This window comes from Idiotropiscis lumnitzeri, chromosome 20, assembly GCF_059441095.1.
Source record: "Idiotropiscis lumnitzeri isolate Australia: NSW breed Sydney's pygmy pipehorse chromosome 20, RoL_Ilum_1.0, whole genome shotgun sequence".
Taxonomy (NCBI): domain Eukaryota; kingdom Metazoa; phylum Chordata; class Actinopteri; order Syngnathiformes; family Syngnathidae; genus Idiotropiscis; species Idiotropiscis lumnitzeri.
In genome coordinates this window covers 3,343,931-3,362,254 of record NC_142410.1, presented here as the reverse complement: position 1 = coordinate 3,362,254, position 18,324 = coordinate 3,343,931, and the positions used below count along the sequence as shown (strand labels likewise).

The 18,324-nt window shown below is 38.0% G+C and overlaps 1 protein-coding gene across 1 annotated transcript in view; it reads left to right on the top strand.

The window, feature by feature from the left end:
- The window catches only part of gas7b (growth arrest-specific 7b), a 48,012-nt gene that overhangs the window by 11,804 nt on the left and 17,884 nt on the right, over window positions 1–18,324 (top strand). The window contains exons 2-5 of the mRNA XM_088284370.1: window positions 5,465–5,582; window positions 14,943–15,020; window positions 15,398–15,486; window positions 16,683–16,736. Of these exons, the coding sequence (XP_088140496.1) occupies window positions 5,465–5,582; window positions 14,943–15,020; window positions 15,398–15,486; window positions 16,683–16,736 (339 nt within the window). The remainder of the gene's footprint in view (window positions 1–5,464; window positions 5,583–14,942; window positions 15,021–15,397; window positions 15,487–16,682; window positions 16,737–18,324) is intronic.

Sequence of the window (18,324 nt, the reverse complement as noted above, 5' to 3'; positions counted from 1 at the left end):
GCATCCCCAAACTTTCAACTCAGTTAGATACTTAAAGTTTATTTATTTTTTTCTGATTTTGTGGTGACTCAGAAGTAGAGGCCCCTTAGCATTCATCCGTGTCAGTTGTATTCAATCCTGTTCCCTGTGGTTTGCTGTCCTGACTGTTTTCCATTTCTCCCTGCTGCAACACTTTGAATTCAAATGATCAGCAAGTTCTGCAGAAGATGGATAACGAACCTGATCAGGTGTGTTGCCAAAGGGAGAGACTGAAGACAGACAGGACAGCCCACCTCAAGGAACAGGATTGAAAACCCTTGGTCTATCTCATTTAATGACTGAACGAAGGCCTGGAAAGTGTGTTCGACTCCAGGGGAATGACTTGGAAGGAGAATAAGTTTCTCTTTCGTTTTGTTTGAAATGCAGCTCGTGGTACCGGTCCTGGAAGTTTGAAACATTTTATAATTATACAGTCCCGTATATACTATGTATTCCAACTTCACGGGAACTGCTTGGATGAATTTGTGGTGAAATAATTGGGAGTCTCAGATCCAAGCTCTATGACCTCTGACCTCACAAATGTTCTTCTGGATGAATGGTCAACATTTTTCACAGACAGAGACTCCAACATCTTGGAAAAAAGTTTTCCCCTAAAATTAGTTTGTCAAAGATTGGAAGGGATTCCCCTATGATTCTCGTGGAATGCAACTAATGTTGATGGCGCTCTCATGTTTACGTGTCTGTATTGTTTTGAAAGTCAGAGCTGAATAATTTATTAATATAATGATGAGGAATTTAATGATGACGATTAAGTAATCCCACTACCAACGACAGTAATCGTAATCCATTGTACGTGTTTTTCAATGATTTACAGTGCTAAATATCATTTGGGTGAAATGTCCCTTTATTTGATTTGTGTTTCACAATTAAACCAAAAAAGTTAATTAAAAATGTATTGTGTGCTCACTTTTCTTTTTCCAGATAATCTATTTATGTGCCTTTTGAACCTGATTTGTTTCATATCCAATTTGACAACATATTTGTGTCTTAGCGGCAGCAGGGATTGTGTCCATTCACACTGACAGTGGCCGATCTGTGATTCTTAACCGCTTCCTCTGTCAAAAATGCTCTTCCTAAAACATCTCTTCAGCTCTCGCTGCTTGATGTGAATCTCTGTTATTAAGTATATTTTCTCTTCCACATTCCTCTAAATTGCTTTCTTCTGGCTGTCTTTCATTTGCATTCTGCTATTTAGAAATAGAGTTATGCAATTTAAGGCTAATGGCATTACTTCCCATGTGTCCTTTCACAATAAAAGACCATGTGTAATTCAGAATGGGGAAAATGAAAAGATATATACGCAATATGAAACAAATTAATATGATTGCCATGTCGACGGTTCCTAACCGGCTCATCTCGACTGAAATCACGCATTAAGATTTGAATTACCAAATAGATTTTTTCCATGCTGTGAGTGTAGAAATTATTCCACTTTTACACATCAAATCTCAAAGCGTTCCTGTTCTGAACAACTTTTGAGACATTTTGTGTTGTGGATGGTCATACTTCAGACAATAATTCAACAACCACTCCTGTGCATGTGTACCAGGACAAAACTCAAAAGTGGAACCTTGGTTCATGTAATTCTTCTGAGATTCTAATGCACGGGTCCTCAATCCTGTTCCTCAAGGACCGGTGTCCTGTCTGTTTTCCATCCCTTCTGCTGCAATACACCTGATTCAAATGATCGGATAATCAGCAAGGTCTGCAGAAGCTAGATAATGATCCTGATCATTTGAATCTGGTGTTTTGCAGCAGGGAGAGATGGGAAAACAAGCAGGACACCGACCCTCGAGGAACTGGATTTAAACCGAATTGTTTGTGAACTTTATTAAACCACAGTTCATGAGTTTACAATTTAGTTACCATCAGCCTTGTCAGGTTGTCGAGGAGGTTCCAAAACATGCAGGGAAGTGAGGCAAGACTAACTAAGAGGGGTATTTAATTGACGAAACAAAAGGCAAACGAGGAACTTAGAATTTTTTTTATAAAATATAAAAAAGTGGAAAACAACAGGGACCCACAAAAAACATCAACTTGACAAAATAGGCAGGAAGAAAAAAACAGACGTGGGCACCGACAAGAAGTGAAAAGAAACAGGGAACTAAATACAAACAAATTGACAAGACAACGAGGAGCACCTGGATAAGACACAAAGGGTTGGAAGGACCTGATTGGTTAACACTTGGGTAGACGAACACAGGTGGACACAATGAACATGACGAGACACACCAAACACAAGGAAAAAAAACATGAAACTAAAAACTAAACCAAAAATACGAATCATAACAAGCCTTGCTTGTTTTTATTTTTCAATTTCTGCTATTATGACCGTAACATTTTACATTGAAGCTTACTTTGGAATCCAATTATAGGAACTAAAGTGTGAAAGCGCATCCAGTGCTTTCTCACAGCACTTATAATCGTTGCGGTTACTCCTCCTCAGTCTGCGTAGCCGAGATGGATGGTTGCGTATATGTTGTCAGCCATCGGCTTCTCTGGCATGCTGTGAATGTGGACCCAACGGCGGGAAGGGTTTAAGAAGGTTAACCATCTGGAATGTTGCATTATTTAACGTTGCATATGCTGGGACAAGAATGCGCCAAGATTTGTCACCACTAAAGTCTTCATCCTTTCTTGATACATTATGTATACTGTTGTATGGGTCAGACTACTCACACAGTTTTGGCCAATTTTAAGACTCATACCCAGGCAAATCACACAGAATCTTCCAATAAATATAGTATGAGATAGTCAGATGTCAATAACCGTCAACAATTACTGCATAATATCCGCCGGATGGCCACCATCTGTTTTCGCCGCAAGCAGAAATCCATCGAAGAATAATACTGGGGTTTATTCACGATTGAACATGTCACATAAAATGTTTTAATGACACACAAGGAAGAAAATATGGTGTGGCATGATGGTCAAATGGTTAACACCAACCAGCTCACAGTTCTCAGGTTGACGGTTCAAATCCTGGCTGGGGCCATCCTCTGTGGAGTTTGCATGTTCTCACTGTGTTTGTGTTGGGATTCTTCAGGTGATCAGAGTTTTGGATAATAATATAATATTATTATTATATATTAATTTATATATATTAATATCATATATTAATATAATAATGGATGGAGTTTATTGCCCGTTGCAATTTATTACTTAGTCAGTTGACATAATAGACTGTTACTAAACTGTGACCCAGACGAGTGTTTAACAACGTGAGCAAAGTCAAATTAAAAGATGAACAGAGAAAATTTTACCTGCAACACTTCATGTCAGTAGAACAAAACTGTTAGTATGAGTTGTTCTGAGTACATTACACAGTAAAATACAAAATATTAATACTGGCCATGCCACTTCTATCATAATTTAACCACCACAATGAGGCAAAGTACTGGCTGCCTCACTTTGTGTTTTTTTTTTAACCATTTCTTGTTTTAGCTAATCAGTAAAACTAAATGTGTAATGCACTAAAATTACATTAGCCTGACTATGGAGCAGTGCATATTAAAAGTAAAACATCGTATTGAAAGTAAGTGATGATTGGTGTGGCTTACCAGCTCGCTGTGGCATTTTGCATGTATTTGAAGAGGAATCATGGACATTATTGTATTCAAAAAGAAAACAAAAGCTCTGTTCAGCACAGACTTCAAAATTAAAATTGCAAGTCATTTAATTTCATCATAATTTACTTATACAGGAGTGGGACAGTTAAACACAGACATTGCTGATTTAATTCTCACTCCGGACTTGTGGGTGTTCATATAAAAATTAAATGTGGTCTGCGCTACAGCCAGAGGAAATCTTGCCTATTATGTGAAAGACTCATTTGCCTCAAGAGATGCGTTCATGTTTTTTGTTACTGTCGTGGTTGGAAATAGAACAGATAATCTGTTAGCTACTCATGTCTTTTCAGAGAATCACTTTTGATGTGGTTAGAGAATACTCAAAATTCACATGTTCGTCTCGGGTTAGTCAACAAGCCATCTGATACCATATTAGTTCTTCGCTCAAATAACGACTTTCTTTCCTCGAATAATGAAGCTATTATTTCTTACTGCCAGTTTGTGTTAGTATCCACACATAATAGTTTACATACAGTTTGATTTGCCCTAAAATAGGTTATTACAATGGTAATAAATATTGATGTCAAAGTAATGGACTGGAATGTTCGTGATGCATTTGCCAACAAGTTTCACCACGTAGCAGTGCAGCCTTTGGAAATCAGTTTGTAACCAGTTGGGGAGACAAAGGGGATGCACAGACTTCTGTATATGGCAGGTGTGGGCAAACTTCGGCCCGGGGGCCACATGCGGCCCGTTAAACGTTTTAATCCGGCCCGCCTAACTTGAAAAAAATTAAATGAATAAACCTTGTTAATGTTTTATTTTCTAAATACTGTGTTTTTTTTCTAAAACATATATATTGTTGTAATGCTTTTGTTCACTTACATTTAAAATTAAAGGTATTTTTTTTTATCCGATGAGGCGAGGTTACAAAAACGTTCTATCCATCTGCTTCTGGTTCGGCCCCTCTGTCAAATTTTAGAACCCATTGTGGCCCGCCATTCAAAAAGTTTGCCCACCCCTACTATAAGGGCGACTTGCCGTATACTTGGTTTCCTGTCGTCTGTTGCCAGCAATGGTGGGAGTCGGATTAGCAAACAAACAAGAGAAAGATGGGTGGAACTGCTATTTATGGCACTTGTTACCTTTCTTGATTGCTCCTTAAACATCTGACGGTTTATAATCTAGAAAATCGGGACACTTAGTCAGATACTTTCTCTCTTTTCTTGCTATGATATTAGTTGATACAATTAAACTGTTTGGTAGATTTTGTCCGTGTTGTTGAAAGTGAACAATGGAACATTTCAGCCAGTTTTCACTGTATACAGCATGATTAAATAAATTGGCTTTGCTGTTCCAATACTTTTGGAGGTGAGTGTTGCTGATAATCTTAGCCACGACAGAGCAGTGGAATTTAGTGGACTGTCAATGCTATCTGCACATTTTCAAACCAGCCCCGTTTAGTTGAACGGATGACCATTTGACTTTCATGTGTCCGTCCCAAGTCTCTGCACAATATCTTTACAGTGTTCCACAAAGGGCTCTTTCTTCCTATTCTGTATTCCCGCTAACCATTTGCAGATGTATGCAGTTTGCCTTCTTTTTGTTTTGTGTTCATCTGCGTTACACGGACATATGCTGACTCTAGAATTTTGGTTTGCTATTTTTTACATCATGTGGCAGAAGGAGTGTCTTTGCTCTGATGTCATTACTTGCTGGTTGTGAAATACTTGAGGAAATGAAAACCTTACAGTCTTAAACATTTTTGGTGTTGTTTGATCCCATGAGGTTTTTTAACATGTGTATCGACTAGATTACCTCTTAAATCCTGACATTTATTTAACTTGTGTTGATAGAGAACAGCATCGCTCAGTCAGCTTCCACTGGAGGACCTGAGGGACCCTCTGCCACCTCACTGGAAGTGCTACATGTCTCCACAAGGGCGGCGATACTACGTCAACACCGCAAGCAATGGTATGATACATGGAACAATTTCGGACAAGGGTGGCAATTAAAATGTCAAAATGACCAACGGGAGTTGTTGTCAGGGGCCATCATTTCGAAATAAAAAACGTTTGACTAAATTATTAGCAGTCATATTAAATGTACAAGTATTAGCACAGCCAGACCATTGTATCACTATTTAATTCAAAATTTACAAAAACATGTCTACAGTGTATGTATATATATATATATATATATATATATATATATATCAAATAAGCAAATTAGCAATTTCGAGTTAGAAGTCACCAATTATTATCAAGGCAATTCCACATTTTGCTCCATCATTCTGGAAAAAAAGAATCTTTTGAACAAGAAGGCCATGGTCAGAAAAGTTGCTAAATATAGCAACAAAGTTGCTACGTTGTCCGTGTTAACGTTACTGAAAGAAACAAAAGAGCTTTTAATGTTTTATCAATTAAGCTATTTGTTTCTTCTCAAAGTCACTGATGGTGTAGTGATTCACTTGCCTGACTTCTGTGCTGGTAGCATGTGTTTCGGTCCCACTCACAACTATCATCAAAGCCTCATTCTCAGTCATCCCTGCATATTAAACGCATTATTCTTGAACGCTCTATTCTTTTTTTGTCAAGTACAAAATGATGACGTCAATTTCATATGAAACTCAAGACTTTGCGTTATTCTGCTACAGACACACCTTTGATGCCTTGCATCTTTGCACACATTCCAGCTGTGATAAGCATCTCCCTTATCTCTTTATCATTTGGATTTTATCTTTCTTTTATGTTATTGTTCAATCTTTATTTTCTCAAGTCTCTGGACTTATTGTGCTCACCTGGAACCTCTGGGATTGTATTTTGTGCTTTGTCATGTGAAAACGCATGTTGGTTTTACCAACAAAAAAAAAAGGCATTGGTTCTGTGTATATAATGTATAAATTCCTTGAAACCTCTCATTTAAATCTAACTTTAATAGAGAATGAGAAAATAAACGAGGAATACAGTAAAATAAGAACACAGTATGCAAAAATAATAGCAACTAAAAAAACGATAACTAAAGACAAATACTGATGCTGCTCAATCATGATTGGGAAGAATTTGTGGCTTCTTGTTTCTTGTGTCTATGTTTCTACAGCGTTTCATTATTTGAAGCAATATCACAATGCGAACTTGCCATTAGCATGCCAATGAGATTTTACATTGACTTTAGCATTAGTGCTAGCGAAATTTTAAAAACAAATTATTTTAGTATTGAAAAATATTTTTTTTGTGGTGTGTTTAGCTTTACAGTAAACTCCAACTGAGGTGACATTACACAGCCTAAAGCATGTTCAGGGACGGCAGAATCTCATACATGACCCACGCTTGCTTCACAAACATGGTGCATTCAAGGCACTTACGCAACTTTGGGAACTTGTAAACACACCACACCATTCTGCAAAGTAATCCTTTTTCGATTGTAACGTTTTAAAGATTTAGTTTTGCTTAACTTTCGAACCATATTGAAGAGTTCCTGTTCTGCTTTTGTCCGAAATAAACAAAATGTCTTAAATGATCTCCCATTGGTTTAATAAAACTTCTACATACCAGTATTAAAAGTATGAGTGGCATCGGTTACTTGGTATCAGTATCGGTGAGCATGCAAGAGTTGAGTATTTGTATCGGTCTGAAAAAAAAAAGAAAAAGTATTTATCATCACCACTTGAAACACTCAAGGAATTTGTCTCTGTGAGTTTCAGCCACACAAGTATTAAAGCAGCAAACAAATATAACAAAAGAATCTTGTACCGACAGCTGTGTGAATGAAGCAGAGTCGCCAAGCGTCCGTATCTGCCATCAGCTGCACACCTGCACGTATCAAAACAGAATACTGACCTTAACTGAAGCATGAAAAGTCTGCAGTTCGTTAGATGTTGTCCTGGGTTGTGACCTCCTGGATGGGTCTTTGCTGTATTCTTGGGGTCATTTCTGATACTCGACTCCTGGGAAATGTGGACAACTGTTCCTTGTCTTCTCTTTGTAGATAATGTCCCTCGCCGTGGTTTGTGACAGACCTAAAGCTTTAAGAATAGGTTTGTAAACCTTTCTAGACACTTTCTCGCACTCTCTCTCTATTAACTCAGTTTTATTTACTTCAAAAATAGTTTGCAAATTTTGTAAAACCAAATTCAAATACTGTACCATATTAGTTGTACATCTTTAGCACATCATCTCAGAACAAAACACGCTGCCCTAGTTAACACTGTGTCTTGCAAACCAACACTGCTGGAGTGTGGTGCTTGTGGGCAGAACTCAATGTACTGTAAAAGTTTTGAGAATTGTTACGAAGAAAAATGCCCGTGAAGATGACTCCATTTAGATCGTATTCAGGGATCAAAGAAAGTTCTTAGAACAGTCTTTGAATTAAAATAAACTTCATATTTGGTGATTTGACATTTGCAATATATTATTTAAATAAATACGTGTGAAAAGCTTCACAAAAAAAGTAGAAAGAATTGTGATTAATCGCAATTTATTATGGAATTTTTTTGCCATTAATTAGTTAAAAATTTAAAATCGCTTCTCAACACTATTCATGAATGCATGAATATAGATCCATTTAGATCAGGGGTCGGCAAACTTTTTGATTGGCGGGCCACAATGGGTTCTAAAATTTGACAGAAGGCCAGACCAGAAGCAGATGGATGTAGTGTTTTGGTAACCTCACCTCATTGAAGAAAAAAAATACATTAAATTTGAAATCAAAGTGAACAAAAGCATTACAACAATGTACATGTATTTGAAAAAAAAACACAGTATTTAGAAAATAAAACATGAACAAGGTTTAGTCATTTAATTTTTTTCAAGTTCGGCGGGCGGTATTAAAACGTTTAACGGGCCACATGTGGCCCCCGTACTTTTTAAAAACTTTTTTGCAACTAATTAGTTAAAAAATTTGTATGTTTGACAGCATTAATATATATATATATTTTTTTTTCCCCTTGATTACCTTCCATCATATATATTTTCACCCTATGACAGATAATTTGCACACATTTCCCAATAATAACTTAACATCGTAAATGCCAACAAAATAAGACGGCAGTGATTGAGCTGATGCTGCTGTTTCTCTCAACACAATTATAATGTGTAGTGTCCCTGAACACATGAAGCCACGCCGGTGTTGAGACACATTAAGGCACCGTCTGTTTTGCCAACATTTCCTGCTTTAACTGTCCCTGAGTGAACTCACTGTGAAGCCTGACAAATGGTTGTAATATCATGTCGTGGTGAGTCTTGTGCGCCTTTGATGGGGTAAAGATGATGCAAATGTATTCACGTTACATTATAGGTCATTTTCGCAAGCGTTTTCTCGGTTTGAGTGAAACAAGAAAATATTACGGAAACCGGTGCATGACTAGGCTGTTAGAATTGAGGATGTTCACCTCAACCACAGTTTACAGAAAGATCAAGATGTAACTGCTGATGTGTGACAGTTTCCCCGGCAACGTTTTCTGTTTTGTATCATTAGTAAACACAAAAGCAAACCATAAAGATTGTTGAAGGCATGTTCCCTCTACTTAACCACAGAAAACAATGTCTTCCGTTGTCTGGGGTTATGAAAAAAAATGTACCCGTGATGGTGTCACATATTTAGTGGAATTCATACATTCTAATTCAGATTTGAAATAATGCAACCCTTTCAAAGAGGAAATCACATGCCGGTTATTGTTGCTTGAAACGTAAGCGTACACTCTCCACGTGTAACCACAGCTGTGGATTTGATGACACCTCAGAGTGTAACCACTTTCCCACAGAGCTGTTCACATCTTGTTTGCCTCTGATCATGTTTCCAGTGGTCAAATTGTGGCCTGGACCGTATCTAAAATTAGCCGATGCCTCATAACCCAGACACAGGCCGTAAGGAGTCACTCCTCCTAATCCTCTTTTCCTTTTACTCACATGAAATTTGGGGCTTAATGTGCTAATGTCAGTTCGTCAGACACAGTCCAGACTTGCGTTCTCTTTTAAGATTCTCGAAAGGGATTAAACTGGTAGGTATCATGGCCAGACATCTTTTTTCTCTGGACGAAGTTTCCATCTGGAATTTCAACGCTTCAGTGGACTTGTGTTGCTCACTTGCGCTGTGACTCGCTTTTCATTTTTTCGACAACAACATTAAGAGGTTACGAACTGCTCGTGGCGTAGGAATACTTAACAGCACATGAAGGAACTTTTTTTTCCTACAGCTGCTTGTTGTTCTAGTCTAGGGGTGTCAAACAACTTTTTGGTGGGGCGGGGCACAGACGAGTCCCTCAGACGGCCGTTATGACTGTGAACCCATATAATTGTATGATCACGTTACGTTATCACACACAACAAATTGATAGAAAGCCAGTTTTGAAATCAAAAGCCATAAATGGCAATATCTCATATCTCAATGTTGTTTAAAGTGAAGAAAATATGCTTGAAAAGCACATGATTTGCCCTTTGCGCGCCACATAAAATAAGGTCGCGGGCCAGATCTGGCCCCCGGGCCTTGAGTTTGACACCTGTGGTCCAGTGGTATGTCTGCATCATTGTTCGGTGGTTTAGGCCTTTCTCCGTTGAGTTTTTATATTCCCCCTGTGCTTGCATGTTGTTTATTTTTTTCAGGTACTACCAAGGAATCTTCCCATTTCCCAAAATATGCTTCTTAGGTCAAATAAAGACTATAAATTTGTAATTAAGTTGATGTGTAACTGGCTGTCCTCTCAGCTAAAAGTCAGCTTGGATTTGCTCCAGATGAGCCAACGCTAAGCCGTATAGAAAATGGATACAGTGCCGTGGTGTCTCAGAACTGAACTCTCAGGTCCCGGAAAATCTACAAGGTTAATTGTTTGCTTAGTCTCAAGACACACACTTAGCCATGACTGCGCTGCAGGTGCCGACTTCTCTTCAAATTTACAACTCTTATCTGATCACATTCTTACCGAACAATAAGCATTTATAGCATGTCTGCTATTTTCTCTGGCCCCTTTTCATTACACTGCGATATGCAGCACGATCAGATACTGTCCTGTCCTGTGTGTGTGTGCGTCGTATTGCCATAGTAACGGAACTACATGCGTAGGAGAGGGCAGTGTGTCCTTGCTCTGGGCTTGTGTTTTGGAGGTTTTTCTCTTCCTGTGTTGCTGGACTCCACTCATCCCTGTCTGACCAGTGGGCAACTATGAATAGCACCAAGGAAAATATTTTACAGAAGACATATTTATTACTTACTTACTTTTTAAAAAACTCACAAATGCTTTACATACAAAACTAAGATGGTGGGCAATGAGTGTGTTGGGGGAAGTGTGTGAGTTTGTGGACATGCTGTGGTCAAACCACAGAGGTGGTGCAATATGGATTCATCAGACAACAAAAAACATGCACAGTTCACAATGAAAATTTCACGAGAAAACATATCAGATATTTTTTTCTATTAGTTGGCAACCACCATTCATAGTGCACAATCACAACCAACGCATAAGCCAGCGAGATAAATTATTATATGTTGTTTATAATCACTTGGCTTTTATCAGCAAAACTGAGCACGTGCTACCAGGAACAAAAAATATACATTGGTAATAACCCTCGAATCAACACTACAAATATTCTGAGGTAATTTGTCCACGTTTAAAAATTACATTGTCGAAATTCTGAATCTGGTGGAAATGTCGACCATCGTGCTTAACGCACAAATAACTTTGAGAAGCGGATAATGATCTTTTTGTGTGATAAAACAAAAATGCCTTTTGGAGAAAGTTTTATATATGTGATAATCTGGGCCCCAAAAAGCCTTCAAATAAGAATTAATCCCAATATATACATTCGTTATTTCTCAAAATATGCTTCATTTGTACCGCTAAATTTAGTTTTTGTAATAAGCTTTTTGATGGAAGTCCCCACTGATTGTACAGTACACTGGATTTATATAACATGTTAAAGTCTATATTCATATTTATAATGACAAAATGGCACGAACATAGTAAACATTCCAAAAATCTTGATTACTTTCCATCATTTGCAGGCCAAACCAACACATCAGGCAACAAGCCTCCACTCCATCTTTGTATCACATCATCTTTACTGTTGAGTTGCTACTTTTGGATTTCCTAAAATGATTTATGCAAAGAGAAAAAGATTATTCATGTGCTCCATGTTGCCATTGATATTTTAAATCTGCATGATTAAGGCTCTTTTTAGTTCTCAAAAGCGGCTGGAAGGAACTGAGTCATATGATACATAGGTCAATTACGGCAATTTAGATGTTTTTGTCTTCACTTTGGTGGTGGCAAGGAAATCTGATTAGTGTTATTGCTGGTACTGTGGCACACATAAGTCTGGCAGCCTTAAAAAGCATGACTTGGATAGCCAAGTTGTCTTTAGATAAAGACATGGGTCACCCTTCCATTGCAGACTAACTATAAACTGTACATTCTGCTAACTAATTGGCTATTATGGTAAAAAAAAATTGAATCTGGTTTGGAAATAAAAAAAAATCAAATTGGACTTGTCCTGGATAACTTTTTCAAACTGTGACCTTAACAAAATGTTAAGTCTTCCAATAGCCCACTTGTGAATGACCTTTGCTAAAATGCTAACAGTTGACATGCTAAGATGGTATAATAGCATTCTGAGTAGATTTTGGATAGGATTTAACTTTATGGCCTGTGGTCAGGTAGTAATGTGAAAGAAAGCAGATCACATGCTAACATGCTAACAGTTGTTATGCTAACACATAGCAAGATGTCAAGAGTGCATAAACTGGCCAAAGCCACTACCACTGTGCTCATACATTGAAAGCCCAATGAGGCTGAAAAATATTGAGTATTTGGCAATTTTTCAGTTTAGAGAAGATATCCATATTTATGGATATGCTAATTTTCTGCATCGGGTACAAACTGACTGAAATCCAGCAGGTGAAATAAAGTGGCAAATATTAACTTACCACAAATTAGAAAAGAAAAAAAAAGACATTGCGGTCAATGTATGAGCTGGATTTCCCCTTACTTTGAGGGAAATAAAATGTACAAAATGTCTTGTATGTGACACAAGTGTAGAGTTTCCTGAGAGAAATTACCCATGTTTACAAAATCAATTGTGGGCAGCAAGAGGAACTTGTGTTGTCCAGCTGATGAGTTAATTGTGTAATTTCGTAAGCATTTTTATGATGACTCAAACTCAAGCAGCCATTAAAGATTAAAAAAAGTGGAAGAATATATCTAGTAACTATGAGCAATATTAATAAGAGCACTGCCTTTGCCTTATTAGCAGGTCCACTCATTTTTATTTGGACATTTCATTTTCATAATACATTTTTCGATGTATGTATAAAAGATCCAGCCTTCAACAACAAAAGGTTTGAACAGTCAAAAAAATAAGCAAATAATGTGATTCCCCACCCTCCAGTGCAAATGGATCTCTAAGAATTAACATTCAAGGACAGCACAAAACCTCTGAACAGCAAATAAAATTTAAGCGTAAAAACTCATTCTGTAATTTATTTTTTCACAAAAATTAGCTGACTGAAATATGTAATATTAGCGCAGAACCACATTTGTCATGCGTGTCTTTGCAAATATGAAAAGTTCTTTGTTACAGCTCCAGCTGTTGTGAAATACGCTATATAAATAAAGTTGTATTGTATTATTGAATAGTAAATCCGCAAAAAATTGTAATCACGTTGTAGTACAGGACAGTGTAAGACCCATTGCAAGAGCAACTATGCCATGTCTGCCCTCTAGTGGTGAATGGCTATATTACAACGTAAAACTGCACAGTGGAACCCCGCTTGCGGGATATTTGTGAACAGTGAAAATCCGCGTATAATTGACTAAAATATTATATATTGTATATATTTTTTGGAAACCCAAGAAGTTCTTACAAATAAAAAAAGTTGATAAACCTCCAAAGCTGCAGTGAATATTCCGAGATCCACGGTAAAAGAGGAAACATATAATACAAGGGCCACTCAGAGTATGGTTGTGGGCCGCCAGTTGTCCATCGCTGTTTCCAAGTTTGCGCCCGAGAGCCACGCTTTCTGCATGTCATGCATCAAATCAAATCAAAGGCACGGACGGCTGTTATCCATCAGCAAGCTGCCAATTTTTCGCTCCATGCGTGTCATTTAAGGAGATGGGCTTGGCTCAGCTGCCTCCTCTGTTCAACAGCACCCCATAGAGCCGAGCAAACTGAAAAGGCCCAAATTAAATAAGAGTTCTTTATAAAGTGTCCCCCCCCCCCCCCACACACACACACATCCTGACAGGGAAAGCTAATTTCGCTGGATCTGGTGTTGAGAATGGTCCTGGGGGAAAAACAAAGTAAAAAGAACTCTAATGAGTGTAAGTGCAGTATCTTAACAGCAGTAAAATCTGGATGTATGATTTAAATTCTAAAAAAGAAAAAGTGTACTTCTGGGAAGCTTGATACCATATAAGATTTTTCTCTTCCCCACAAACACTTTAAAGCAGCGATAAACACTTACCTAGATTCAACCTTGATTTCACATTAGCATTTCTCTCATTTGCAGTCGCAACAATTTTTTGTGGGAAAAATTGTCTTAGCTTTTTTTATATTCGTTCTGGATTGTGGAGACATTCCATAGAGGTCCATTTGGAATATAGTTCACTCATTAATGTGAAATTGACTTTTGTATTGATCCAGAATTTTAACGGGCTACTTTCAAGGAGCAATATTTGCTTTCTGTATTAAATAAATACAATAAAAAATATTTAAATTTATATTTGGAGCTGTTCCATTGATAAACAGTAAGTGTTGCCAAGAAAGCAAGCGCTCCACTTCTCTGGATTTCACGTATCCAAAAAAACCCAAATGATTCAAAATCTAACTCTCTATTGCCACCGTTACAATAACTCTGTTTAACATCGCGTTTGTATAACATGAGTTAAGCGGCAAAATCCACTAATTTTTACCGATCTCAGAGGGCGGCCATTTTGTAAGTTCCTGTCGACTGAAAATTACATCACAGTTGCTCCAGGCTCAGGTAACGACCAATCATGACTCACCTATTTTTTTTATGCTGAGCCATGATTGGTCGCTCCAGATGGCTAAATATTAGTGGATTTCACTGCTAAATATGTATTCCATAAACACAATATTAATCAGAATGTCATATTTCAACTAGTGGGGCTGCATAGACATTTTTTGGGTCGAATTTTTTAAAGGTTGACTTCCCCTTTAAGTTTCTGCGAGAAGATACACACCGCTAGATTTGACAGCGGACGCCCTCATTTAAATGTCCCTACAAATCATACAGATAAATACTGAATGAATGAAAACTCTAAAATGAAAATATCAAATATTTAAAATCCACTCTGCTCATAATGTTTTTTTTTCCAACCAGAGACAACATGGGAGAGACCCTCCAGTGCTCCTGGGACTCCAAAATCATCCCTGCGCCACAAGAACTCCCTGCCTACAGGTTTACTATTTTGCTCTGTCTGAACTCTCTATCATTGCAACTTCCTCATCTTTTAGTCACCCGAGGCTATGAATTCGACAAAAATTCCACAGTGGCACAAAGAACTCTCTCATTCACACCACACACATAGAAACAGACACTTCCTGGAACTAATTTTATCTGGAGCTTCAATTGCAGTACTAAAGGCCCCTCTGTCACTCTGTTGGCTCGATCTATCCTGAAGGCTGACGAAAACAGAGCCTGGGAGGATTCTGACATGTTTTTTTTCTATCAGCTTCATTGAAAATAACTGATTCAATTCATTCAGATGAATAGTATCACACTCATATGGGACGGGGAATATATTGTAGTGAACTTGATTTGGCTTGTCTCCGCAGTGAATGGGTTTCACTCAGGTGGGAGCCCCTTGCATCATATGGAACCTCCACACAACAATATGGTCCGGAAAGGCAGCACAGAGCGACAGGTAAAAAAAAAAAAAAAACAAGCAAAAAAAAAACAAAAACGAAGCATATCTGAACTTTTTGATCCTAATCAGAGGAACATTACACACGCATTTAATTCCAGGTCATACTTATACTATGCTAAAACAAAAATGTGCACATTTAAAATTCTATTTCTAACATACTGTATAAACGGTACTCATTTCTATTTAAAGGTGAACTCCCAAGTTTGTTTGATGATCCAGATAATAACGAGTAATGTTTTTCCACATTAAAAATCCCTTCTCTCCGTCCTATCCTCTTAGAGATGCTGATGGCAATTAAAGTAGATTAATCCCGCCTACACTATCTGTTCCAGTGATCATAATTAACAAGGCAATGTGGATGCAGCAGCAGCTTCATAAGATCCACCCACCACTTTGTCTCTTTATATTTACTTCTTTCCTACCCGTCACACCCAGACGCAGCAAAATAAAAATAGTCTTCTGGTTCTCTTTGTTATTTTATTGTCTGAGTGCTCTTCTTCTCTTCTGTCCTTTCACCCTCCTCACAAAAATGAACGTCTTTATGTCATTGGTAAATGAAGGAAAGTGGGAATTCGTAGTGAAGGACAAATGAAGCTTTATGAAGCACTTGGTCATTTCGAATCGTCTAGATGACACTGTTCGTTTTAAGTTACAGTGGGAATGAAATAAATTTCCCCGGCACCGGTCTTTATTTTTTAACCAAGAACACCATCTAGAGGAGTCAAAATATCAAAAGTGGTTCATGAAGCTTCACTTTCCCATCAGTAGTACGATATAAGAAGGGAGGAAAGTATTAGGTTTAATTTACATTGCAGTCAACATAAATTCAGATCACATCTGGATTTAACTTTGCTTAATGTAAATTATGTTCAAATCTATTAACATATGCTTGAAAAATAAATCAAAATCAAAGCGAAAGTAGCTAAAGTTAAATTCATGAGGGATGAACGCCAAACCCACATGGGCACTCCAACCCGCAGCAAGTGTTCTTCACTTGTCTGCACACCAACACACACACTCGCTCACATCATGCACACGCAGGCAGCAGGAGCGGCGAGAGCTAGCTCCTGACCGATTTGAAAGACGCTCAGCAGTAGAACAACTGTGTGAGAGTGGCAGCGTGTGTATGTGGAGCAGTCATGTCTGACATGGAGGATGGCGGGTTTGATGGACCGTCCTTCTTCTCTCCGCAGAGCCCGGGACCAACGTCGCCCACCAGGAAACAGAACAAGGAGACCACAGTGACGGTGAGTGGGAACACTTTCCGAGAACTACCTAAACATCAAAGACAGCGTTTAGTACCAGGCGGGGAATACGTTTCAAGTTTGAAGATAAATGCAGATCTTGCTGTTGGGATCTTTCTTTCCACCCACCATTATCGTTGTAGTATCACCTGTGTGACCATCATTAAAATGTGCTTACATTTCTTCCACTGGGCTTGCGCATAAAGCAAATAAGTTCATTGCGTCTCCCTGAGTGTCTTTCCCCTATTGTCCTCTTTTACTTTTGTTTTTAGTGCTTGCTGTCAGTGGCTAGATTACCGTATTTTTATGAAGGGGCGGAGCTACAGGGTGGCCAGGGTTGGCTAAGGTGGCCATCAGCATACAGAGAGAAACATTTTCATGTTATTTTTTTTTAATAGCATTTTCACATGAATGCACTATTCTTAGACATCTTGATTCCTCAAGTTTTTTTTGTGTTTGTTTTTTTTTTTTTTTAATATTAACGGAACATTTAACAAATAACAACCGGTATGAATGCAAACTCTAAAATGATCGGTTTCAAGCAAAGAACATTCCATTTTAACAGTCAACAGCAACCACAATCATTACATTCGCACCATATCAAGCAAACATCATGACCATCAGACCATCCACAGTCATATTTTCAAGAAATAAAATGCACACAAATACCAATTTTGCATATACTCATAATACAAGGGGATGCCCTACAAATAAAATATTTAAAATTGTGAAGAATTAAGAGGCTTTTATGTTATTGTGCTTTTTGGATATGATTGAGCTATTGAATGTAAAATACATCTGTCACAATTGATCATTCTTATTGGCTGTTAGCCGTGATAATCAGGACACAAACGCAAAGCCACTGCAAAGAAAATGGCATCATCTAGTAAGTTAAGATCAGCAAAATGTTGCTTTTTATTTATATTTGTTCCTGCTTGATTATCAGTGTAATTGGCAGTGTTCTGGATATGTGTGAAATGTATTTAATAAAACCCTGATTGTGGAATTTATGCCAAAAAATGACTGCATCATAATAAAGAAAACAACATATATACGGTAATCTGGAATATAAATTGCAATTTGGGAAGAAATTTCTCGTACAAATACCCAGACTAAAAACGCTAGAGCTTGTACTCACTCTCAAAATCCCTGTTCCCTCAGTGTGGGTGCAATCGGAAATGCTGGATACTCTGCGTGCGCACCACTCTAACGTTACAGAAACTCAAAGATTTTTCAAATGTGCCATTCAGTTATACAGAGTGCTCCAAAAAAATGATTGAATGAACTGATTTCCGTTAGGATTCCAAACGTCCACGTCTTCCTCCAGAAAACATTTTTTCTTTCTTGTTTAAAATGGCTTACCTACAATCCAGAGCTGGGCATTTGACCCTTTTTGGCCGGTCAGTTCCCTGCCCTCCGGCCGTGATCTGTGTAGCCTTCTGACATCAGCCCTCCGGCCTCGTTCATAAAAATTGTTGGCCCCGGACCCCATTGCAAAAAAATAAAATAAAAGCTTCCGTGAATGAGGCCGCTGCGGGAGAGATGCCAACGGCAGGTTTATTTAGGATCATTGTTTCCCCTGAGGGCCAGA